Below are 27,436 nucleotides of genomic sequence, written 5' to 3' on the forward strand. Positions count from 1 at the left end.
TCATTGCTAACATCATTTTTATTAACACCAATTAACTTCATCAATTATGAAAAACATTATGAAAATTATTATTCTTGTATTTACTGCAATGGAAGATGTTGGCTGCCTCAATCGCAAGCCTTTAAAGGTTAAACTTTGTTGAAGGACACTTGATTTTTAACCGCAATAGCTGCAACTTTTCAAGGCGAAGCTTCCAGAAAGCAAATTTTGGTACAAAAGCTATAAATATAGATTTTATGCTGATAGAAGAGCTTAAGCAGATAACGTAGTGATTCATGAACTTGGCTACTAACTTCAAATCAATTCTCTAGTGAGATAATTTATATATATATATATATATATTTTGTTAAGAATTTCAACCTATGATGTCTCCTAATGAACAAGATATCAATCAATTTTTATTATTAGACTAAGATATCAATCAATTTTTGGTATAGGCGAGAATTGAACTCTAAATCTCTTATACAACCATTAAAAACTTTACCAATTAAGCTAAGTGGACAATACAGAACAATACAACAACTGACAAACAATTAACCATTAGCTTTGGTGAAATACATCACTGCTTGAGGCTGTACACTGCTTTTCCGGTTGACACTGACCTAAATCTTCAAAGTAAAGTATACCATTGGGAGAGAGAAGGTGCCAAAGAGAGAGGAAGAAGCGAACCTGAAGAAGAATAACTTTCTGCAGTCAGTGAAGTTCAAATAGATAGTATGACACATGCAAGTAAATGTTAATCATACCCATTGAAAGCCTACAAATGTGAACCAGCAGCCTGGCAGACCATATCCCCTACTGGTTACAAGCTGGGAAAAGGAAGACGGGACGGCCTTGTTAGTGCACAGTAAACAAAGATTATAACACCGAAAGAGCAAGAAATAGTTCTGTACCAATAGTAGAAGTGCACCCACAGCAAAGCATCCACTCATTGACAAACTAAGAAATTTCAGATCCCGTCCTGCCTGCAGAAACAGAACAGATTATTTATCTATTTATTTACATTTTGATAAGTAATTTTTGGCTGCAAGGAGAGGGGGAAGGTTAGATATAGACATTTTTTTTTTTTGTATGAACACAGACGCTTCCATGTTATAATGCTAATTGGGTGCAGCCTCCAGCCCAGCAGAATCCATTTTCATTAGCAGGTCTAAGCTCACATTTCAAGCCTGGCATTGAGTGAGAAAATTATGCATCATATAGCCATGATAAGGAGAGCTTGAGCTTTCTTGTTATAATCGGGAATTACAATCAGATCCCCTAAATCCAGCTATATTAAGTAATTCATTGAGCAGGAAATGCAACCAAATTAATGGTGGTCAGAAAAATTCCAGTGGTACAGATATTCCCAAAAACAAAAGGAGAGCATGATATAAGGGTGACTACATTCATTTTGTATTCTTGTGAAGAACTTATTTATTTGTGATAGAAACACATTATGAGGACAAGATAGGGGGGAGCATAATTGCATTGGTCCACCTTGTCCCACATATGCAACCTTTTGATAGTTACAAAGATTGCAAAGAGGAAATAGAGTTAAAGTAGCCATTGCTAAACGCCAAGTAGCCAAATCTTGCCAAACCACAAAGAAAATTGCGCTTTGTTGATGTTGGGGGGACTTTTGATCCTATAGAGCAGGGACTTATTTTATTTTATTTTATTTGGCTTAAAAACAAGTGGGGAGAAGGGGTTTGAACCCAAGTTCTCCTCAATGGGAGAACTAAGCAATGCCATTGTACCACAAAACTTTTTTTCCTATAGTGCAAGATGTATAAAGATGACATGAATAAACCCAAGGACATACATCAGACCTTTTTGTGACCTCATATCCAGGTGGCTACTGAAATTAAGAGAAAATAGATGGGGAAAAAAATCCAAGTCTGTCAAAAGAGCCTTCCATACCATCCCCATATTTGAACAAACTCTACAATACTCAGCACGTCACCACTATAAGATAAAACAGACTGGATACTTCCACCAGCACCCTAAATAGACATGACTCCTACATCAAGTTTCAGCAAGCTATGTTCCAAATATATGCATATGACTAGTAGGAAAAAACAGGACAAAGTTCACATTAAATTAAAACAAGCATACCAGCAATGTTCCCTCAAGGCAGTGAGTTGGGGGTGTGACAGCTAATGCCATGAAGTATGGAATCAGAACTTTGTGCATCTGCAAACAAGATAAAACATTAACAAGAATCAGATGAGATATAATTTTCCATCTGCATAAGATTATGAAAGGGCATATGTTGTCCAGAGAATATCTGCACCTCATATTAATTTCCCCTACCTTTAACTCAGAACTCAAATAGGATTTATAATGTTAGTCAGACTTGAGAAAAATGACATGAGAAAGAAAGGAACAACATAGATATGAAAATTTGTCCAAGTGTAATAGGTACTAATAAAGCAATTGTAATTTTAACTCTCATTTTTTTTTTTTTTTATAATAAGTATAACTCTCATATTTATCAGTTACAAGACTTTTTGAAATGATAGAAAGAATATCCTTAGTTCGCCCCTGAACCTATTCATGGGGACATTGGAAGCTAAAGAATGAAATATCACTAAAATATGAACATTCAGTATAAAAGCAGTTGTCACAAGACTCACAACCCAATCAATGCAACATAATTAGGCAGAAGAAAAAAAGTTACAAAGATTATAAAAGGATGGATAGTACTCATAAGAGAACTCAAACGGCAAGAGCTAACCTCCTGTATGACATTCGGATCATGTGTAAAGATTTTGGGGAACAACCAAGGAATAGATGTTCCTACAATTCCTAATAGCAATCCAAGTATGGCTCCAATGATGACAAGTGATCTTAGCAACATTCTAGACTGTTTGATTAAATAAACACTCAGAATACTTCTAACAAGCAAAAATAACTATACTATATTAGAGAGACAGAGAGAGAGAGAGAGTTGGCATCAATACTATCAAAAGAGAGAGAATCAGGGATGGGGACTTCAAATGGATCATTCATCAACAAGATGTAAGTTAAAACATGATTGTACAGAAACTGATACAACCAAGTTAGAACTGTAGCATCATTAAAAAAACCATCATTAACCTTTTCCAAGCTTCGTTTGGCTCCATATATTAACTCAGGCATAAATGACTGAGCGGTTTGAGATAAAGGTCCACTCCAAACTGTACACATGACAAATGTTTGAATCATGACCTAAGAGTAAAGAGAAAGTTGTCAATGCAAATGACCATCAGGTTTCTACATAAAGGAAGCCAAAGCAGGGAAGATCGTATACAAGTGTGAGCAAAACTAACCTGATGAGTGGCTATGGTGTATGTGCCCATAGATGTAACAAAATATATAATGAGGGAGTAGAAAGCCACCTAAAAAATCAAAATATCTCAGACACAGGGAGATGATCACATGAGACCAGATACAGCTACAGAATTGAGTAATACTGTATAATGTAACCTTAGACATCATTGTTATAAACACTGGAGCAGTACTGTCAGAAGTTCATCAGGTGATGGAACAGAGATGGAATATGCATTGTATCCTTTCTTGTTCAGAGCTTCAATCATCATAAATCCTGCAATAACCTAGAATAAATGCTAGTGAGTAGCAATGGAAAACAAAAGCAAGTGCATATCTTCTTGGCTGCGCTGAGAAGGCATCAATAAGAGCATAAGATGAAGAATATTTAACCCAAAAAAAATATATATAAATTTTCATTCAGCACACCTGGGAAGCCATTGTAGCCCATGCTGCACCAACAATGCCATAGCCCATGAAACTGTACAGGACAATATCACCAACACCATTTACAGCACTAGCCACCACCAAAGCCTTCAAAGGTCCCCAGGAATCTTTCATGCCAAGACTGGAAAACAGAAAGAGAATATCAGACACAAACTTAATGAGGAAACAAACATTCCAATTTCATTTAACAGGCCAATATTTGACGTAAGATGAGCAAATCAAATTGTATCATCATTAAACACTTACTTGCCCAACATCGTACAAAAATAGATGAAACATACTTATCAGTCAACAGAATTTGTGGGGAAAGAGGATGCATATAGCACCAAAGAAGGAATTTCAGATCTAATAAAGTTCACCTAGTAATTCTATCACAGTAACAAGTATGTGTATTAGCCAGTCAAGAACAAGTATAAAAAACCAGATTAAGGCACTATGTCCTCATTCAGAAGATAATGTATGGGAAGAGATACAGTACATCATCACCTTGCACTCTGAGCAACCCATCCAACAAGAAGTGCAGGCCATGCTAAGCCCCGAATCTACCATCACAAAAGAATGAAAGATCATATAAACAAATCAAGTGGAATAGAGCATTAAATTTTGCGGCAATGCAGCCAGAATATCCTCCAACAGATTTGTTCTCACAAAAAAAAATTTCAAGTGCTTCAGTAGCAGATAATATGAACTGCCAAAAGCAGTCAGCGAAGACAAAGCATGCCAATCCATAGATGTTGATTCTTTATATTTCCTTCATATAATAAATTTGAATAACAAAAAAATTATTATATTATCTACTTCAGTTAACACCATCTTGACAAGTATATTCGAAGTTTACTGTAGAAGATCATTCTCAAGTATATCTGACTTTCAAAGGAGATGATTTTCAGGAAAACAAGAGGATTTTTTATGTTATATATTTTTAACTTATATAGTTCCTTTGCCTACTATAACTTGGTTTTATGGTTTAGCAGTACTTAAGCAAGAAAAATCACAAAAGGAATAGCTAAAACTTCTGAAATTATTTATAGAACACATACAGGATTTAAAAAGAAATTGAACCTGAACATATGTGTTTGCTGCAGGTATGAGATGTGCATTCTTTGGCCCAGTAAAAGCTGAAAAGGCAAAAATAGGCAAATCATCAGTCATTGGATTTTGTCTGCCATTCATTTGTGACAAATTACTATTTGTTCCAAAAGCTTAAACTAACAGGAGATTGTGAATTTAATAATATATAGGACCATACTCCCCCTTAATAAATGGGGCCCAACATGCGGGACAAGTAGAGCAAAGACGGAAGTTTGAAATCAAGACCACCTTCTCAGATGCCATAATATTTTTCAGATGGTCTGATAAGCTTAAGCTAATGAAAAATAGTTAATTTAACCACAAAACCATTATTCTAACATGTTTATATGCTCGTTATATATTAAATGGTGAACACTGAACAGTATCAATCAACTGAACACCCAAGGACAATGAAGTACTCTACTTATCAATAATAACATAAGTAATAACCAAAAGCTGCTCCAAACTTAAAAAACAATTTTAAAAAAGGTCAATAAATGCTCCATCTTTGTTACCAGTCAATACCCATGAACCAAAGAATTTCGTAAACAAAAGCATCAAGCAGCCACAATTCAACCCTACAAAGAGCAAGATAGATATGTGACGCTGCACTTCATTTTTATCCTGCACCAATGGCATCTTGTCAAAAAAATGCAAAGTGGGAAATTGAAAAACAAAGAGAAACTGATTGTTACAAAATATCTAACACCACAAAGTCCACAATTAAAAGTAAAAAAAAGCAACACACCTGTGAGTGTTCCTAGTTCCTACCATAAATGCAACAAGGCCCTTCAACTGTTATAGAAACTAACCTGTTTGGCAAGAGCAGTAGCAACCATATTCGAAGTAGCAATTGAGAGGAACATGAATAAATTACTCATATAATCACATACAACTGTTCTTGGCCCTGCCATTCCAAATTCAAAATTGAATCACACCAGAAATATCACCCTTCATAAGACAGGCCCAATAAACGCATGTAATAGGATGCAGGCACAAAATTTAACCAATTTATCTATATGATGAATTCTTGAGCTGAAGTTCCATTTTTATTTATATCAGCCATCATGACTTTTCTTTTCCAACATTTTCTTATCAACCGCAAAGAACTAAAGCTCAATAAATCCCCAATTTCTCAAGTAAAAAATATAACTATTATGTCAACCTGTACTCGTGGTCTCTCAAATATAAAGCACACTCCAATGTAACCCTAAATTTAAAAAAGCTTCAAATTGTCCATAAATTTTTTACTTTGAACCAATATATTCCTTTATTTCATCAATTTAGACAGAAGAATACATTGCTCCATATTTTTTAAAGACAAAATTCGAACTTTTTAAAATCATAATCATCCATTTTTAAACAACCATTTATACTATAGTATCAATATGTCATTAATATATTTTATAACAAAAATTAAATATTTGCTTATTTGCTTACTTTGACCAACTTTTGGCAAAAAGTTTTTCATCCAAAGACACTTTCAAATATTTTTTTATTTTTTAAATGTACATGATATAAGAAAATCTAAAGCACTCGCTTAAAATCGAAATGGCTACGGATTTGAACTCTAGGGAAGGATTTACATTTGCATTTGGGTGCGTTTATATATGCAGTTGGAAAATTGTATTTTGATTTTACAATGAGAGTTTATAAAAATAAAAAAGTTACAAAATGTTGTGGTTGCAAAACAGAGTTTTGGGTGTTTTTAGAGACGCTCTTTTTATCTTCCAAAACCTCTAACCAAATGGACCCAAAATGTCACAATATTTTCACAAGAAGCTCAAATTTTGCTATGCAATTAGACTTTCTGTTTGCCTACTTATTGAACTCTAGTACAACCCCAAAAAAAAAAAAAAAACAGCTAATTTTGGAAATACTGCATGGTAATTTTTTGGAAGAGAATAATGGAATTGGAATTTACAATACCTAAAGTAGCGAGCTCAATGGAGCTACCCTGACCGATGACCGCGGTGTCAATGAGACTCATCAACGGTCCACAAATCCAAAGCCCACTGTTAAGTTTCTTCTTCTTCTTTCTTTCCTTTTTTTTTTTCTTTGTTTTTTTTTTTGGGCAATTTTTTTTTTATAGAGTAAAATTACAACTTACTCGCTTGTTCTTTTAACTTAAATTTATGTTGCTTACTTATAATTTGAAATTTGAAATTTTATAAAGTAAGCCTTCTACTGAATTCTTTTTGATGTGTATTTTTGTGTTTTTTGAGAAAAGAGATATAAAAGTGAAGTAAAATTACATATTTAGCCATATTTTTAATAGAAGTGAGTAACAGAACTTTAACTGAATTAATTTCATGTAAGTAAAATGTCAAATTTCAAACCATATATAGAAAAATTAAATTTCAACCAAACCACAAGTGAGTAAGTTGTAATTTGTCTATTTTTTTAAAAATGTATAATTTAAGTAGTAACTAGTTACAACTTACTTATAGTATGGAGTGGAAATTATTACGTATTCTAGGAATATGATAATGTAATGTGTTATTTTCTTGTGTACTAATTAAATTTGTGATGAGATCTAATTATAATCATGAATATGAGAAAAGAAAATATCACATTAATGTATTTTAAAAGTATCTAGTAGAAGAAGTTGAAATCAAACTTCTTGCTTCGTAACATCGAGATTCACAGGATACTATCTGTACAGTCAATGGGTCGAGAGTATATATCTATGTATGTATTGGGCCAATGACCCAATCCGAGGACATTAGGAAATCCGAAAATGAGAAAATATCTTCTCAAGGGTTCGGGTTGGAAAGTAAAAAGATAAAGTCTGACTAAGGTCGTCCAAGAAAGCGGTCTGAAGAGGAATACTTCCTCGGCAAAGTAAAGTTGAGGTTGAGAGGGATGGTCTGTCTCCCAAAAGCAACTTTCTAGGAGGTCCTGTGGATGAGGATGTACGTGGTAAGAGTATAGGACAATGAAAAGCTGTGAAATATCTAAAGTAAAAGTTGCTACCACCACATTGAATGCTTTGCAGCTAACTTTCTAGCTGCATTAATGAGAAAGTGATGCCTGAGTAGCAGTGTTCATCCTTACAGTTATTTTTATAAGTTTTAAGAGGGGACTGATAAGGCAAGTATCCGGATCGACAATCTAATCCATACGTGGAGGTTAGAGAGGGAATAAAGGGAAGTATAAAAGGAAGAAGAAAGCCCTAAGATGGAGATCGAGAGATAAAGAGAGAAGACACTATAGACTAAATATTTTTGTAATCTGCCCTTAAGAAAAAAGAAATATAAGAATAAGCTCCTCAGCTTGAGTCTGAGGACAATTTCTTGTCATACAAACTAGTCCATCAATATTATTTGGTGATCTTGGGCCACTACCGTTATTAGCTAAGCTCATAAGAAACCAGATTTTAAACCCACTCTCTACAAATTTATTGTATTGCGCTTTTTGAGCCTATATCCTTCCTATTATTGGGCTTAGGTACAAATTGTGACTTTGCACTATTTTTTATTGAGAAATGATATGTCCACAACATTTTTATAACAAATCCTAAGTGACAGGATGTTACTGGTTGTTATTGTTGGGGCAAAAAAGTAATCTTAGTGTTAGGTTCAAATTTGAACCAATAACAACTAACCACCTATGATTTGTTGTAAAAATGTTGTGGACGTAGCACCTCTCTTTTTTATTTACAGTATTTCTTTTATTTAACAAAAGGCACTAGTTGAAATATAAACTGAAGGGTAAAAAGATAATTCAAATCAGTGAATAGTTGCATTGATCAACCTCACTTGTTTAATAGTGACGTCCAAAATATAATATAGGAAAAAGCGAAAACACCTCTAATTTTGGGGTCAAAATTGAACGGATGATGTGATTTTCTAATTTGATTTTTGAATTTCATAAATTTTGAAAAATATTCAGATGGATCATTCTCCTAATATTTTGTTTTTATTAAAAAAGTAAATTAAAATTAAAATTTTTTTTTTCTTATGCTTTTTTCTCATAAGTGGAAGAGAAATTTAGAGAAAATTATCAATTTTTTATTATTATTTAATTTTAGAAGATCAAGAGATTATTATTATTATTATTTGCTAACTATAGGTTAGTTTGATTTTGATCCAAAGTTCAGTGAGTTCTTTTATATTTGACTATTGTATTTACTGCAATAGAAGATGTTGGCCGCCCCAATCGTGGGCCTGTAAAAGGTTAAACTTTGTCTTGGACACAATGTTGGCAAAGGACACTTGATTTTTAGCCAATTTACTGCTGCAATAACTGCAACTTAAAAGGCAAAGTTTTTATAGATTATAGTTAGTTTAACTGATAAAATTTCTGATGATTATATAAGAATTTGGGGTTTAATCCTCGCCTACACTGAAAATTGATTAGTGTCTTGGTCTAATGATAAAGAGTTATTATTAGAGAGGACGTTATAAGTTGAAATTCTCTCTCAAAAAAAAAAAAAAAAAAAAGGCCAAAAGCCTATTTGGTAGAGTGGTTCAAACCCACATTTTCAGTTTTTAAACAACTTTACATATATTTCCACACATTTTTTAATCCACACGTATTTCAAAAAACTACAAGCAACATTACTCAAACTCCTCTACTAAACGGGCCCTAAGCTTCCAGAAAACAATTTTTTGGCTTAAAAGCTATAAAAATGTAGTTTATGCAGACAGAATTTATTCAGATAATGTAGTGATTCATGAACTTGGCTACGAACTTCAAATCAATTCTCACGTGGGGTTTATTTCTATATTGTTTAGATACAGAACAATACAACATTTGACACACAATTGCTTGAGGCCGTACATTGCTTTTGCTTTTAGACTCACAGAGCACAGAACGGCAATTTAATCTTTAGCAAGGGGAATCATGTAATGTTAATATTTTTGATAATTTGTAAGTTCTGTAGGCTTGAACCATGAATTTGATTCCTGCTCAATTGATGTACCAGTATATTCATGTGGATTCCTAAACTAGACAGCCCTCAGCTTTTCTGGTTGATACTGACCTAAATCTTCAGAGTGAAGTATGCCATTGGGAGAAAGAAGGCGACAAAGAGAGAGCAAGAAGCGAGCCTGAAGAAGAAAGACTTTCTGCAGTCAGCGAACTTCAAATAGATAGTATGACACATGTGCAAGCAGTAATTGTTAATCATACCCATTGAAAGCCTACAAGTCCGAACCAGCAGCCTGGCAGACCATATCCCCTACTGGTTACAAGCTGGGAAAAGGAAGATGGGAGGGCCTTGTTAGTGCACAGTGAACAAAGAATATGTAACACCAGAAGAGAGAGAAATAATTTTGTACCAATAGTAGAAGTGCACCCGCAGCAAAGCATCCACTCATTGACGAACTAAGAAATTTAAGATCTCGTCCTGCCTGCAGAAACAGAACAGATTATTTTATCTATTTGTTTACATTTTGATAAATGACTTTTGGCAGCAAGGAGAGGGGGAAGGCAAGATATAGACACTTCCATGTTAGAACGCTAATTGGGTGCAGCCTCCAGCCCAGCTGAAACCATTTTAATAAGTACGTCTAGGCTCACATTTCAGGCCTGGCATTGAGTTGAGCAAATTATGCATCATATAGCCATGACAATGAGAGCTTGAGCTTTCTTGTTATAATCGGGAATTACAATAAGATCCCCTAAATTCAGCTATATTAAGTAATTCATTGAGCAGGAAATGCAACCAAATTAATGGTGATCAGAAAAATTCCAGTGGTACAGATATTCCCAAAAACAAAAGGAGAGCATGATATAAGGGTGACTACATTCATATTGTATTTCTTGTGAAGAACTTATTTATTTGTGATAGAAACGCATTTTGAGGACAAGATAGGGGGGAACATAATTGCATTGGACCACCTTGTCACACATATGCAACCTTTTGATAGTTACAAAGATTGCAAAAAGAAAATAGAGTTAAAGTAGCCATCGCTGAACGCCAAGAAGCCAAATCTTGCCAAATTACAAGGAAAACTGTGCTTGGTTGAGGGCTGGGGGGACTCTTTGATCCTATAGAGCAGGGATTTATTTTATTTGGCTTAAAAATAAGTGGGGAGAAAGGGTTTGAACCCAAGTTTTCCTCAATGGGAGAACCAAGCAATGCCATTGTGCCACAAAACGTTTTTCCCTATAGTGCAAGATTTATAAAGATGACACGAATAAACCCAAGGACATATATCAGACCTTTTTGTGACCTCATATTCAGGTGGCTACTGAAATTAAGAGAAAACAGATGGGGAAAAAAATCCAAGTCTATCAAAAGAGCCTTCCATTCCATCCCCATATTTGAACAGACTCTACAATATTCAGCAAGGCACCACTATAAGATAAAACAGATTGGATACTTCCACTGGTGCCCTAAATAGACATGACTCCTACATCAAGTTTCAGCAAGCTATGTTCCAAATATATGCATATGACTAGTAGGAAAAAACAGGACAAAGTTCACATTAAATTAAAACAAGCATACCAGCAATGTTCCCTCAAGGCAGTGAGTTGGGGGTGTGACAGCTAATGCCATGAAGAATGGAATCAGAACTTTGTGCATCTGCAAGGAAACAAGATAAAACATTAACAAGAATCAGATGAGATATAATTTTCCATCTGCATACGATTATGAAAGGGTATATGTTGTCCAGTAAACATCTGCACCTTATATTATTGTCCTCTACCTTTAACTCAGAACTCAAATAGGATTTATAATGTTAGTCAGACTTGAGATAAATGACATTAGAAAGCAAGGAACAACACAAACATGAAAATCTGTCCAAGTGTAATAGGTACTAATAAAGCAATTGTTATTTTCACTCTCATATTTATCAGTTATAATTCTTTTTGAAATGATAGAAAGAAGGTCCTTAATTGGCCTCTGAATCTATTCATGGGGGTCATTGGAAGCTAAAGAAAGAAATATCACTAAAAATATGAACATTCAGTATAAAAGCAGTTGTCACAAGACTCACAACCCATTTAATCAACATAATTAGGCAGAAGAAAAAAAGTTCCAAAGATTATAAAAGGATGGATAGTACACATAACAAACGGCAAGAACTAACCTCCTGTATGACATTCTGATCATGTGTAAAGATTTTGGGGAACAACCAAGGAACAGATGTTCCTACAATTCCTAATAGCAATCCAAGTATGACTCCAATGATGACAAGTGATCTTAGCAACATTCGAGCCTGTTTAATTTAAATAACCACTCAGAATACTTTCAACAAGCAAAAATAACTATACTATGAGAGAGAGAGAGAGAGAGAGAGAGAGAGAGAGGGAGACAGAGTTGGATCAATACTATCAAAAGAGAGAGAATCAGGGATGGGGACTTCAAATGAATCATTCATCAACACGATGTAAGTTAAAACATGATTGTACAGAAACTGATACAACCAAGTTAGAAGACTGTAGCATCATTAAAAAAAACCATCACTAACCTTTTCCAAGCTTCGTTTGGCTCCATATATTAACTCAGGCATAAATGACTGAGCGGTTTGAGATAAAGGTTCACCCCAAACTGTACACATGACAAATGTTTGAATCATGACCTAGAGTAAAGAGAAAGTTGTCAATGCAAATGATCATCAGGTTTCTACATAAAGGAAGCCAAAGCAGGGAAGATAGTATACAGGTGTGAGCAAAACTAACCTGATGAGCGGCCATGGTGTATGTGCCCATAGATGTAGCAAAATATATAAGGAGGGAATAGAAAGCCACCTAAAAAATCAAAAATATCTCAGACACAGAGAGATGAATGAGACCAGATACAGCTACAGAATTGAGTAATACTATATAATGTAACCTTGGACATCATTGTTATAAACACTGGAGCAGCAAGCCCAAGTACTGTCAGAAGTTCATCAGGTGATGGAACAGATATGGAATATGCATTGTATCCTTTCTTGTTCAGAGCTTCAATCATCATAAATCCTGCAATAACCTAGAATAAATGCTGGTGAGTAGCGATGGAAAACAAAAGCAAGTGCATATCTTCTTGGCTTCGCTGAGAAGGCATCAATAAGAGCAAAAGATGATGAATATTTAACCCAAACAAAATAATATTAAAATTTTCATCCAGCACACCTGGGCAGCCATGGCAGCCCATGCTGCACCAGCAATACCATAGCCCATGAAACTGCACAGGACAATAACACCAACAACATTTACAGCAGTAGCCACCACCAAAGCCTTCAAAGGTCCCCAGGAATCTTTCATGCCAAGACTGGAAAACAGAAAGAGAATATCAGACACAAACTTGATGAGGAAACAAACATTCCAATTTCATTTAACAGGCCAATATCTGATATAAGATGAGCAAATAAAATTGTATCATTATTAAACACTTACTTGCCCAACATCGTACAAAAATAAATGAAATATATTCATCATTCAGAAGAATTTGTGGGGAAAGAGGATGCATATAGCACCAAAGAAGGAATTTCAGATCTAATAAAGTTCGCCTAGTAATTCTATCATGGTAACAAGTACGTGTATCACCCAGTCAAGAACAAGTATAAAAAACCAGACTAAGGCACTATGTCCTCATTCAGTAGATAATGTATGGGAAGAGATACAGTACATCATCACCTTGCACTCTGAGCAACCCATCCAACAAGAAGTGCAGGCCATGCTAAGCCTCGAATCTACAATCACAAAAGATCATATACACAAATCAAGTGGAATAGAGCGTTAAATTTTGCGGCAATGCAGCCAGAATATTCTCCAACAGATTTGTTCTCACGAAAAAATATTCAAGTGCAAAATTCAGTAGCAGATAATATGAACTGCTAAAAGCAGTCAGCAGAGACAAAAGATACTGCATGCCAATCCATAGGTGTTGATTGTTTATATTTCCTTCATATAATAAATATGAATAACAAAAAAAATATTATATTATCTACTTCAGTTTACACCATCTTGACAAGTATACTCGAGGTTTACTGTAGATAATCATTCTCAATTAAATCTACCATCTGACTTCCAAAGGAGATGGTATCAGGAAAACATGAGGATTTTTTATGTTATATAATTTTAACTTATATAGTTCTCCTTTCCCTACTATAACTTGGTTTTATGGTTTAGCAGGTACTAAAGCAAGAAAAATTCACAAAAGGAATAGCTGAAACTTCTGAAATTATTTATAGAACACATGCAGGATTTAAAAAGAAATTGAACCTGAACATATTTGTTTGCGGAAGGTATGAGATGTGCATTCTTTGGCCCAGTAAAAGCTGAAAAAGCAAAAATAGGTAAATCATCAGTCATTGGATTTTGTCTACCATTTATTTGTGATAAATTACCATTTGTTCCAAAAACTTAAGCTAATAGGAAATTATGAATTTAAACACGTGTAGGCTCAGACTCTCCCTTAATAAATAGAGCCCAACATGTGGACAGGTAGAGCAAAGACGGGCATTCGAAATCAAGACCACCTACTCAAATGCCATAATAAATTTTAGACTGTCTGAAAAGCTTAAGCTAAGAGGAAATAGCTAATTTAATCACAAAACCATTATTCCAACATGTGTACATATATATACTCGTTATTTATTAAGTGGTGAACACTGAAAAGTGAACACCCAAAGACAATGAAGCACTTAGCTTAACAATAATAACATAATTAATAACCAAAAGCTGCTCCAAACTTAAATAATAATTTTTTTTAAAAAAAGGTCAATAAATGCTCCATCTTTATTACCAGTCAATACCCATGAACCAAAGAATTTTGTAAACAAAAGCATCAAGCAGCCACAAGTCAACCCAACAAAGAGCAAAATAGAGATGTGATGCTGCACTTCATTTTTATCCTGCACCAATGGCATCTTGTCAAAAAATGTAATTTGGGAAATTGAAAATCAAAGAGAAACTGATTGTTACAAAATATCTAACACCACAAAGTCCATAATTAAAAGTATATAAAAAAAAAACTAAAAAAAACATCAACAACAACAACACACCTGTGAGTGCTCCTACCATAAATGCAACAAGGCCCTTCAACTGTTAGAGAAACTAACCTGTCTGGCAAGAGCAGTAGCAACCATATTTGAAGTAGCAATCGAGAGGAACATGAATGAATAACCCATATAATCACATACAACTGTTCCCGGCCCTGCCATTCCAAATTCAAAATTAAATTACACCATCACTCAACTCAGAAATATCACCCTTCATAAGATAGGCCCAATAAATGCATGTAACAGGACACGCACAAACACACACGCACGTACGTACGCACAAAATTTAACCAACTTAGTTATATCATGAATGCTAGAGCTGAAGTTCCTTTTTAATTTTTCAAATGATCTTTTTAAATATATACATATATAGCTCAAACTGAATTTTTGGTCTCTCAAATATGTACATTCCAATGTAACCCTAAACTTCAAGAAGCTTCAAATTGTCCGTAAACTTTTTAGTTTGAACCAATATATTCCTTTATTTCATCAATTTAGACGGAAAAATACAGTGCTCCATATTTTTCAAAACAAAATTAGAACTTTTTAAAATCATAATCATCCATTTTTAAACAATCATTTATATTATGATATGTCACTAATATCTTTAACAACAAAAACTAAAATTTAGCTTATTTGCTTAGTTTAACCAACTTTTGGCAAAAAGCTTCATCCACAAAATCTAAAGCACTCACTTAAAAACGAAATGGCTATGGATTTGAAGTCTAGAGAAGGATGATTACATTTGCATTAGTCTCACAATATTTTTCACAACAACAAGCTCAAATTTTGGAAATCCTATATAGCAATTTTTTTGGAAGAGAATAATGGAATTGGAATTTACAATAATACCTAAAGCAGCGAGCTCAACGGAGCTACCCTGACCAATAACCGCGGTGTCAATGAGACTCATCAACGGTCCACAAATCCAGAGCGCAGTGGCGGGCCCAGTAAACATCACAATCTCCTTCATTTGCTTCCATATATTCTCGCTTCCCAATTCCGAAACATTTTCTTCTTCTTCTTCTTCTGCTTCTCCCGAGGCCGAAACGATATCAATTTCGGGGCCGCTGTTATCATTGGGGATGAGTTCTTTGTTATTGCTGCTAATGCAAGAAGCAGTTACTATCCGATTCCGAAAGCGCTTTTTCGGCGTCGAAATGAGTGGTAAATTAGAAGGGAAAAGAGAGATTGGAAAGTGAGATGGTGGTGGTGGTGGTTTTGATAGTTTGTTGAAGAAGAAGAAGAAGGTTGGGTTTTGGAAGAGAGGAGTGTTGAGAGATGTTAGGGTTTTGAATTGCATATTTTTTTTGTGGTTATTGGAAATGGGAAGCGGAGAAAACTGAGACTCTCAATTATGAAGACAAGACTGAAACAATGAACAAGACAAGAGAGGAAGAAAGAAAGATTTTTAACTCTTTAAACAGCACTGTTGAGGAGAGTGTGAAGACTGAAGAGGAGAGAGTGACTATCGGGATTCAGAAAGCGAGTGGTTGTTTTTTTACTCAGCAATCATTTTTCAAAACCAAACACGTGGAGTCGGAACAAGCGTTGGCGGCCTTTTCTTGAATAGACAGATTCTTCTTCAGCTGCTTCTTTCTTTCTTTTTTTATAACTAATTTGGGTAGTAACTTTTTTTTTTAAAGAACTTCAACCTAAAATCTTTTCACTCTCTATCATTAGATTAAGATCACATTAATATATTTTAAAAGTATTTAATAATTGTTGAAAGAAGTTGAAATCAAACTTCTTGCTTTATAACATCAAGATTCACAGGTTTTTATTTATTTTTTTAGTTAACATATTAGTTGAACTATAAAATAGGAAGATAACTTATGTGTTTAATAGCGATGTCCAAAATATAATATAGTAAAACGTAGAAACACCTCTAATTTTGGAATCAAAATCGAATGGATTATGTGATTTTTCTAATTTGAATCTAGAAAACCATAAATTTTGAAAAATATCTAGATCGATCATTCTCTTAATATTTTTTTTTATTAAAAAAAATAAAAAATTTAAATGATTTATTCTTCTTCTTTTCTTATGCTCTTTTCTCATAAGAGGATGACAAATTTAGACAAAATGATCAATTTTAGTTATTTTATTTTATTTTAATTTCATTGCTTCTATTTCAAATTAGAAGATCAAGAGATTACTTTGATTATTTTATTTTTCTAACTAGAGGTTAGTTTGATTTTGATCCAAAGTTCAGTGAGTGCTCTTATATTTTACTATTTTATCATTGTGTTTGTATTTAAAATTAACTACATTATCATTTAAAGAAAATATGATGTGATAAAATTGTAATTGAATGTGTGTATATAGAAAATTTAATAAGAAATCTGTACAAAATTTAAACTCGAATAAAATGTATATTAAAATAATGATATGCATAAATGTGGCCTTCCAAAAGCTTATGTATCAACAATGAAAGAAATCAATTTAAAGCAAAAGCTTTAAATTATATGTACATAACTTAATAAGATATCTAAAATATACATGTGACTACAACCCGCCCTTGTAGGTGGGATGGTCCCTTCCCAAGCATGAAGTGGATAGGTGTTTATTGGGGGAAGGGTCGAGTTATAAGGTCAACAACATATTAATATATGTATTTTTTGGAAGCACAGACACGGGTATGGATACAACATGGGATACAAGCAATTTCTAACAAAATAATAACATGATACAATGAGTATGATACCTGTACGATATGGATACGACACTCCAAATGAAGCATCCATGCTTCTTAGTGTATTTCTAACAACCTCAGGAGAGGGGGGAAAAGATGACTGGTTATTTCTACAAAAATATATACAGAACAATACAACAATTGACAAACAATTAACTGCTTGCTTTGGTTGAAAAAAATACAAATGTCACAGTTTGAGGCCGTACATTTCTTCTGATTTTAGCTTCATTGAGCACAGAATCACAATTTTATCTTTTCCTAGAAAAGATATAATGTAATGTCAATGTTTTTTATAATTTGTAAATTCTGTAGGCTAGAACCATGAATTTGATTCCTGCCAAATTGATTTACCATTGTGTTCATGTGGATTCCTAAACTAAGCAGCCCTCAGCTTTTCCAATTTGCCTTGACCCAAATCTTCAGAGTAAAGCATACCATTGGGAGACAGAAGGCGCCGAAGTGAGAGGAAAAACCGTGCCTGGAAAGCAAAATTTGTATGTAGTCAAAGAAGTTCAATTAGATAGTATTGCACATATGCAAGCAGGGGATGTAACTCTTACCCATTGAAATCCAATTAGAACGAACCAATAGCCTGTCAAACCATATCCCCTACTGGTCACAAGCTGGGGAAAAGAAAAATAGGAGGGACTTGTCAATGCACTGTGAACTAAAAGAACATGTAAAGCGGACACCAGAAGAGCAAGAAACAGATCTGTACCAATAGTAAAAGTGCAGCCACAGAAAAGCATCCGCTCATTGATAAACTAAGAAATTTGAGATCCCGTCCGGCCTGCAGAAAGAGCAGACACTTTATTTATAATTTGACAAGTGACTTTTGGCCCCAAGGTGAGTAGAGGGGGAGGAATACAGATGCTTCAATGTTAGAGTTTGTGCATATCTTATGCAAGTAACTTCACCATAGTAAAACGCATTTGATCATGAATTGAATGGGGCCTCTATCCCAGCATAGCCATTTTCATTAGCAGGTCTAGGCTCACATTTCATGCCTGGCATGGTGTTGGGGAAATTATGCATCACAAAGCCATGATAACGTGGGATAGGGATTTCTTGCTATAATCGGGAATTACAACAAGATTCCCTAAATTCAGCTATATTATGTAATTCATTGAGCAGGAAACGCAACCAAATTAATGGTGGTCAAACAAATTCCAGTGGTATAGATGTTTCCAAAAACAAAAGGAGACCATGATATAAGGTTGACGACATTCATATGACTTATTTCTGGTGAAGAACTTATTTATTTGTGATAGAAACACTTTATGAGTACAAGATAGGGGAAAAGCATAATTGTGTATGCCCACCTTGTCCCACATATGCAACCATTTAATAGTTGGAAAGAGGAAATATAGTAAATAAGTAGCCAACAGTGAACACCAAGTGGCCAAATCATACGCAAACTGCAAAGAACCCTGTGCTTTGTTCGGGGCTGCAGGGAACTCTTTGATCCTATAGTGCCCTTTTTTTCTTTTTTTTTTGCTTAAAAACAAGTGAGGGAAAGGGATTGAACCCAAGTTCTCCTCTATGGGAGGACCAGGAAATACCATTGATCCACAAAGCTTTAAGATGTCATGAATATACACAAGGGGGACATACATTAGACCTTTTTGTGACCGTATAATTCAAGCAACTACTGTAATTAGGAGAAAGCAGGCGAAAGAGAGCCTTCTATTTCATCCCCATGTTTTGAAAAAACTCCACAATACTCGGCATAGCACCACCACTAAAAGATAAACAGGGTGGATACCTCAACTGGCACCTTAAATAGACATGACTCTTATATCAAGTTTCAGCAAGCTATGGTCCAAAAATAAGCAGATGACTCATAAGAAAAACATGACGAAGTTCACATTAAAGTAAAACCAAGCATACCAGCAATGTTCCCTCAAGGCTGAGAGTTGGGGGTGTGACGGCTAATGCCATGAAGAATGGAATAAGAACTTGGTGCATCTGCAAGGATACAAGATTAGGGTACGTTAACAAGAATCAGATGAAACAAACTTGGCCATCTGCAAAAAATTTTGAAAGAGTATATGTTGTCCTCAGAATATCTGCACCTTAAATTAATTTCCTCTACCTTTAACTCAGAAATTAAATAAGACTATATATAATGTTAGTCAAAATTAAGGTAAAAAACATGAAATACCAGTGAAACAACACAGACCTGATAAACTGTCCAGGTGTGAGAGCAATGGTAATTTTAGCTTTCTCAGATTTATTACTGTTATAATACTTTTTGAAATGATAGAAATCCATGTATGAAATATCACTAAAAAGGATGAATAGTCAGCATAATAGCACTTGTCACAACCCATTTAATACAACATAATTAGGCCAAAAGCAAAAAAGTTCAAAAGACCCATAGAAATATTGATACTACTCATTACGGACGAACTCAAAAGGCAAGAACTAACCTCATGTATGACATTCTGATCCTGCGTAAAAATTCTGGGGAACAACCAAGGCACAGATGTTCCTACAATCCCTAATAGCAATCCAAGTATTGCTCCAATGATGACTAGTGATTTTAGCAACATTCGAGCCTGTTCAATTTAACTAACCACTCAGAATACTTTCAACAAACAAAAATAACTATAAATTATTGTGTGTGTGTGTGTGTATATATATATATATAGAGAGAGAGAGAGAGAGAGAGAGAGAGAGAGAGAGAGAGATGGGGACCTCAAATGAATCATTCATCAACAAGATGTAAGATCAAACATGAATGTGCAGTAACACTAAAACGAAGAACTTAGAGGACTGTAGCATCATTAAAAACAGAAAACAAAAAATTGCTAACCTTTTCCAAACTTCGATGAACTCCATATATTAACTCAGGCATAAATGACTGAGCGGTTTGAGCTAAAGGTTCACCCCATACAGTACATGTAAGGAAGGTTTGAAACATGACCTAGAGTAAAGGGTTATTTGTCAATGCAAATGACCATCAGTTTTCTACATAAAGGAAGTCAAAGAAGGGAAGATAGTATTTAGAACTCAAGTGTGGGCAAAACTAACTTGATGAGCGGCCATGGAGTAGGTGCCCAGAGACGCGGCAAAATATGTGAGGAGGGAGAAGAAAGCCACCTAAAAAATTAAAATATCTCAGATACAAAGAGATGATCACTTGAGACCAGATGCAGCTACAGAATTGAGTAATACAATATAATGTAACCTTAGACATCATTGTTAAAAACACCGGAGCAGCAAGCCCAAGTACTGTCAGCAGTTCATCAGGTGATGGAACAGAGATGGAAAATGCATTGTACCCTTTCTTGTTCAGAGCTTCAACCATCATAAATCCTGCAATAACCTAGAATAAATGCTGGTGAGTAGCAATATAAAAAGAAAGCAAGTGCATATGTGCTTGGCTGCAATGAGAATTCATCAAAAACAGCATAGGATAAATAATATTTAACCCAAACAAAATAATATATAATTTTTCATTCAGCACACCTGGGAGGCCATTGTAGCCCATGCTGCACCAGCAATACCATATCCCAAGAAACTGCAGAGGACTATATCACCAATGCCGTTTACAACACTAGCCACTGCCAAAGCCTTCAAAGGTCCCCAGGAATCTTTCATGCCAAGACTGGGAAACGAAAAGAGAATATCAGACAAACTTAATGAGGCAGCAAACATTCCCAATTTCATCAAGCAGGCTAATATCTGATTTGAGATGAGCAAATTGAACTGTATCACCATCAAACACCAAGTTTCCCAACATATTACAAACACAATCGAAACATAATTAATCATTGTTAGAAGACTTTGTGTTGAAAAAGGATGCCTATAATACTGAATAAGGCGTTCAAAAGGATGCAAATAGAACCAAATAAGGCATTTCAGATCTAACAAAACTTGTATAGTAGTTCTAATTTAGTTAACAAATAAATGTACCACCAGGTCAAGAACAAGTATAAACAACCAGGTAAGGCACTATGACCTCATTCGGTAGAAAACAAACAGAGATAAAGCACATTATCACCTTGCACTCTGAGCAACCCATCCAACAAGAAGTGCAGGCCATGCTAAGCCTCGAATCTACTATCACAAAAGATCATACAAACAAATTAAGTGGAGTAGATCATTAAATTTTGCAGAAATGCAGCCAGAATCTTCAGCCAGGTATTTGTTCTCGTGAAAAAAAAAAATTCACACGCAAAATTCAGCAGCAGATCATATGAACAGCCAAGGGCAGTCAGCAAAGACGAAAAATACTACATGCCAATACATAGATATTGATCCTTCATATTCATTCATATGATAAATATGAATAACAACAAAAGATAATTATATTACCTACTTCAGTTAACACCATCTTGACAACTGACAAGTATACTCAAGGTATACTATAGAAGATCATTCTCAAGTATATCTAACTTTCAAAGGAGATGGTTTTCAGAGAAAAAAAAAAGAAAGAAAGATAGAAAGAGGATTTTATATGTTATTTATTTTTACCTTTTATTGCTCCTCTTTCTTATATAGCTTTGTTTTATGGTTTAGCAGTACTAAAGCAAGAAAATCTGCACAAAAGGAGTAGCTGAAAATCCTGAAATTATTTTACGAACACATGAAGGACTTAAAAAGAAATTGAACCTGAACATATGTGTTTGCTGCAGGTATGAGATGTGCATTCTTTGACCCAGTAAAAGCTGAAAAGGCAAAAATAGGCAATTCATCAGTCATTGGATTTTGTCCATTTAGTTGGTATATATGTTGGTGAAAAGTATCAATCAACTGAACACCCAAAGACAATAGAACAATGAACTTTTCAATAATTTAAGTAATAACTAAACGACGCCCCAATATTCTTCTTCTTCTTCTTCTTCTGTTTTTTATTTTTTATAAAAAAAAAATTTATTTTCCCTTTATTATAAGTCAAAAGTTGCTCCAATTTTTATTACCAGTTAATACCCATGAACCGAACAATCTTGTAAACAAAAGCATCAAGCAGCCACAAGTCAATCCAACAAAGAGCAAGATAGATATGTGATGCTGCACTTCTTTTTTATCCTGCACCAATGACATCTTGTCAAAAAATGCAATGTGCAAAATTGAAAATTAAAGAGAAACTGATTAATACAAAATAATATCCAACACCACAAATTTCAGAGTAAAAAAAAAAAAAGTAACTCGCCTGCAAAAAATCCTTTCAACTGTTTAAGAAACTAACCTGTCTGGCAAGTGCAGTAGCAACCATATTTGATGTAGCAATTGAGAGGAACATGAATGAATAACTCAAATAATCACATACAACTGTTCCCGGCCCTGTCATTCCAAATTCACAATCAAATAAAACCATCACTCAACTCAGAAACTTCAAACCACCCCCCCCCCCCCCCCCACACACATAAGATTGGGCCCAAAACAGCATACAACAAATATGTGCGCGAAGCTGCAAATACACACACATACACAAAATTAGACCAACCTAATTATAGTATGCATGCTTAAGTTGAAGTTCTTTTTCTCAAGTGAAGTTTTTTATTTATTTAATTTGAATGTTATATAACTTCAAAAAAAAAAAAGCTAAAAAAGCTTTAGTAAGATTTTCTTAAAATATAAATGACATGACACAATCTAAAACACGCTCACAAGCTGAGTTTGCTTATTTGTTGAAAGTGGTAAAACTAAAAGTATAGTCAGTAGTATAAAAAGTGAGACTTTAAAAACCTATAGACAAACAAATAAAATTTTTTTCTAAAAAAATAAAGGAGCTAAATTTTTTTTTTAAGTAAAACCAAATGAAATAGAAACAGGATCCCATTTGGTCTATTTTATGGTTCAAGTTAGATTTTACAAATAATGTGTGTTTGGTATTGTTTTAAAAAGCTACACTAAACGACCTGACCAAAGGCTTAGGTAAATCTTGCTTTACTTCCTCAATCCTCAGCTAACAAATCAAAAACACAAAAACACAACAACAAAAAAAAAAACAAACAAACAAACTTGATAGAATAGAATAGTGGAATACCTAAAGCAGCGAGCTCAATGGAGCTACCCTGACCAATAACGGCGGTGTCAATGAGACTCATCAACGGTCCGCAAATCCAAAGCCCGGTGGCGGGCCCAGTAAACATCACAATCTCCTTCATTTGCTGCCATATACTCTGACTCCCCATTTCCGATACCTTAATCTCCGAAACAGAAGCAATATCACTGCCGTTTTCAATTTCGCGGGGGCCATTGTTATTATTGTCGATTGGTTCTCTGTTATTGCTAATGCAAGAAGCAGTTACTATCCGATTCCGAAAGCTTTTTTTCGGGGTCGAAACGAGTGACAAATTAGACAGGAAAGGAGGGATGGAGAAGCGAGGTGGTGTTGGTTGTGATTGTGGTTGTGGTTGTGGTAATTTGTTGAAGAAGGTTGGGTTTTGGAAGAGTGGAGTGTGAGATGCTAGAGTTTTGAATTGCATTTTTCTTGTGTTTTTTTGAAGGCAGAGAAAACAGAGGAAACTCTGCCTCAGGTGAAGAGAATTAAAAAAAACAGGAAGAGTGAACAAAGTACAACAACCGAAACAAAGAGAATAACAGAAGAGGAGAGGAGGGGAGAGGGAGTGGTTGTTTTTTTACTGTTGGTCAGTTTCCAAGAGGAGCTACGTGGACGAGTAACAGACGTTGGCGGCTTTTTCATTTTCAACGGTCAAAAAGAAGAGAAATTGGGTTTTTGACCCTTCTTTTTTTATTTTTTTTTTCCAAAATATCCAACCATATGTCTAATGGGTCTCTATTTTGAAATTATTTAAGTTCATGTTTTTATTTTAAAATTTAATTTTCTCAAAATTGAATTTTAGTGTAAAATTTAATTTTTAGAAAATCGAGTTATGTCAAATCAAACTTAAAAAAAAAGTTGTGGAAATCATTTTTAGAAAGTCGAGATATGCAAAATCAAACTTAAATAAAAAAATTATGGAACTCGAGTTTTACAAATTTTTTTTTTAAGTCTGATTTGACATAACTCGATTTTCTAAAAATTGAGCTTTACTATCTTGAAGCTATTTAGGTCGAGTTTCAAAATAGGAATACGGATCTAAATAATTTCAAAATAAAGACATACTGCTAGATTTTTTGCAAAATAAGGACAAAAACCCAATTTTCCCTCAAAAAGAAGTTGACGGTTTTTTTTTAATGGTCACATAACCTAAGTTATTTAGTTACTCCATTTTTTATATTTAATAAAAAAAATGGCTTATTTAAATATATGTCTTTTTTTTCCTGGTCTAAGGGAATTTACGTAAGTAATTTCAAAATAATATTCAATTAGTATTAGCAAACTATGAACAAACAAAATACACAAAATAATTGTTTTTTAATAGATTGTAATATATTTATTGTTGCGTAGATTAACTATAGTTGCTAGGTAAAAAAATAATACAAGAAAAAAATCAGCTTTAAAAAAAAATTATAATATAACCTAGAACTTTATTATTTCCTTAATCAAACAAAAGAGAACAATAATACAATCAGCTTTACAAGTATTGAGGATAACTTTTAGAGGTTCATGCTTATTACTAAAACATAAATGGCTTTTGAACTTAACAACAAGTTTGGCAGCAGTGTAAGTTGCAGAATTAAGACTTCTCCACCCAATTAAGCTTACACTTGAAAAAAAGATTTGTTAATTTAAGGGAATTACAAATTATATTTACTAATAGACCAATCGACTAGATCACCCTTTGCATCGAGGCTGTCAACACAAATTTGGCAATGTAAATGATCTAAGATGGCTGTTGGGCCTCATAAAAAAATGGCTGTTGGGCTTTCCTTAGTGAGACAATTATCAATGGGCTTAGTGACATGCACATTTAGAAATACGTGAACTGCTCCAATTTTGTATGCCATTGAAATTTAAGTAAAAATTCGACTAAGTATACGATTTTACCTGTGTTCTAGAAGAAGAAACAGAATAGTTAAACAAGAGGAGTCGCTGCTCATAACTCAATCAATCAATATTCCATTAATCAAGTATGAATTTATTTGGCAAACTAGTATTATGACCGTGCGATGCACAGTTTAATTAAGAATTATATGTAACTTAAACAAAAGATAACAACAACTAAGTTTTTGTATTTATCTAAGAATTGACAGAGATGTATAGAAAAAATCAATAAGAACAATTATAGTTTTGTGTCTATCTATGAGGTGTTTTAAAAAAATAAAAAATAAAATTAAAGGTTGATATTAGTAGTTGTATACATGCACTATGATTTTTTTTAATTAATGTTGATATGAGCAATTAGTGTTGATAAGGATAATTTTGTAATTAACCCTTGACTAAACAAAAGGCGACGGATATAACAAGGTCGTCAGCTTTGTTCATGAGAGACAATCTTGTTGTGAAGTCTACAGCTCCATTCCATACCTGACATCTACATCTTGGGCACAGTAAGTTGAAGACAGTAGGCTAACGACAGTAAAGCTAAAGGTAGTAAGTTGACGACATTAAGCTGGAGAGGGTAAGCGAACTTCCGTCCACAGCCTTGCTTGGTCTCCACGCATACATGTATGAGGAGAGTTCTTGTGCCACACGCTTAGCCCTAATCAAGAAGACTCCTATAAGTAAAAGAACTCTAAGAGATATGCAAAATTCACAAGGTTTTCTCCTAGAAGGAAAGAACTTCTAGGCCAAGGCACGAATGTCAACCCTACACTACTATAAATACCCCAAAACTTTCATAAATCAAGGTATGCATAATTCATCCCAACTCTGACACTCTAGAGTTGTGAATAAAAGATTTCCTCTAACTTGACTATTGGAAGGTATTTGGTCGGTACCACACCGATACTCCTCTTAAGATCTTTAGCTTTTATGTTGTGTAGGTTCTTTATTGGGAGTACGTAAGGATCGTATGACTTACTGACAATTTTTGGCATCATTAAGTGTGAAACCAAAATTCTAATCCTCTAGAATGCTAGAACTCATAAATCATAAATGAAGTAGATCTCCTATTGCTAATAAAATAAATTGTAAGGACCAGAAAATCACGCATGGAACAAAAGCTCACAATCAATTCAAGGCTCAAAATAAAGAATTTGTAGAGAGGGAACAAAACAACTAAGGATGGTTGCGTTCCAAGGGTTATATTCAAAGTAAAAAGAAAAAGGAAACGCTCGTTCTCCGGTTTTTCCCGAGGATGAATCCTTTACATTCAAATGTCCCTATTCTTTCTATTCTCAGAGCCGTGTTCATCCTCCCCTCTCCTAGCCTCTTTCATCCCTATTTATATTCCTTGCTCTTGTCATCTCAACCATCCATCTCCCACCTAACCATTTTCTTTTGTTGACACTTGTACGATTGCTTGGTAGAAGGTGGTGGAAAGAAGCTACCTAGCTATGATTTGCACTGTTTAGGTTACCTCCACATCAATGTAGCTGATAAAGTTATTACTCTCATTTAATGTGGTTAGGAAACTAGGTACAGAGCATTCAATGCGGAGTTCATAGGCTATCTACCCTTAAACTCGATATTTTCACTCTCTTTACCATATATCACCAGTCTACCCTTTGTACTTCTCCATGCAACCACGTCCTCCTGTCCTCAGGTCCTCGGGTCCTCGGCCCTCACCCTAACTAAGATCTCCTTCGTTCCTTGATCTTCATCTTTGGTCCTCGGGCCGCCACATAAATCACTAAGAAATTATAGATAAATTATTAATAAAAGGATTAGATGAAAAATTTGGATTGTATTCAAATTGAAATTTTTTTCAACTTAGAAGAAGAAGTTTTTATTCAAATTGAAATTATAGGAGAATAAGATAAGGACAAAAAAAATTATATATATTTTTAAAAATCTAACAAAATTTCTACAATTTGGTGAAGCCATGTGACATAACCACAGCTTTTAAGCTCAATTTTTATTAAATAGTATATAATATGATATTAACAAGCTCAACATACGTGCTTGTTAAGGTTGTACTAAAGTGGGTCCTATTTAATAAAAAATTAAATAAATAAAAGAAAAGGACAT

The 27,436-nt window shown here is 34.3% G+C and overlaps 2 protein-coding genes and 1 pseudogene across 4 annotated transcripts; all 3 read right to left on the bottom strand.

Moving 5' to 3' along the window:
* Positions 1-376: 376 nt before the first annotated feature.
* On the bottom strand, positions 377-6,878 carry LOC142643088 (protein DETOXIFICATION 46, chloroplastic-like; annotated as a pseudogene).
* A 2,615-nt stretch (positions 6,879-9,493) lies between these two features.
* On the bottom strand, positions 9,494-16,317 carry LOC142643087 (protein DETOXIFICATION 46, chloroplastic-like). The gene is made up of 14 exons (XM_075817633.1): positions 15,603-16,317; positions 14,811-14,905; positions 14,495-14,603; positions 13,972-14,027; positions 13,384-13,439; positions 12,880-13,018; positions 12,599-12,736; positions 12,445-12,513; positions 12,234-12,344; positions 11,853-11,981; positions 11,267-11,344; positions 10,095-10,166; positions 9,946-10,008; positions 9,494-9,863 (listed from the first exon to the last, which is right to left on the bottom strand). Exons 1-14 carry the CDS (start codon positions 16,051-16,053, stop codon positions 9,762-9,764), a joined length of 1,668 nt encoding a protein of 555 aa, XP_075673748.1. The 5' UTR covers positions 16,054-16,317; the 3' UTR covers positions 9,494-9,761.
* Positions 16,318-17,252: 935 nt separating this feature from the next.
* LOC142642508 (protein DETOXIFICATION 46, chloroplastic-like) lies at positions 17,253-23,992 on the bottom strand. Of its 3 annotated transcripts, none has more exons than XM_075816873.1 (15): positions 23,444-23,992; positions 22,643-22,737; positions 22,374-22,482; positions 22,066-22,121; positions 21,455-21,510; positions 20,920-21,058; positions 20,639-20,776; positions 20,482-20,550; positions 20,264-20,374; positions 19,878-20,006; positions 19,336-19,413; positions 18,164-18,235; positions 18,006-18,068; positions 17,797-17,923; positions 17,253-17,521 (listed from the first exon to the last, which is right to left on the bottom strand). In XM_075816873.1, the coding sequence occupies exons 1-14, from the start codon at positions 23,883-23,885 to the stop codon at positions 17,822-17,824; spliced, it is 1,659 nt and encodes a 552-aa protein (XP_075672988.1). In that variant the 5' UTR covers positions 23,886-23,992; the 3' UTR covers positions 17,253-17,521; positions 17,797-17,821. The 3 variants fall into 3 exon arrangements, with proteins under 3 accessions (XP_075672988.1, XP_075672989.1, XP_075672987.1); XM_075816874.1 differs by lacking the exon at positions 17,253-17,521 and adding an exon at positions 17,537-17,555; XM_075816872.1 differs by lacking the exon at positions 17,253-17,521 and having other exon boundaries at positions 17,587-17,923.
* Between the last annotated feature and the right edge of the window lie 3,444 nt (positions 23,993-27,436).

Source organism: Castanea sativa, chromosome 7 (genome assembly GCF_040712315.1).
Source record: "Castanea sativa cultivar Marrone di Chiusa Pesio chromosome 7, ASM4071231v1".
Lineage (NCBI taxonomy): Eukaryota > Viridiplantae > Streptophyta > Magnoliopsida > Fagales > Fagaceae > Castanea > Castanea sativa.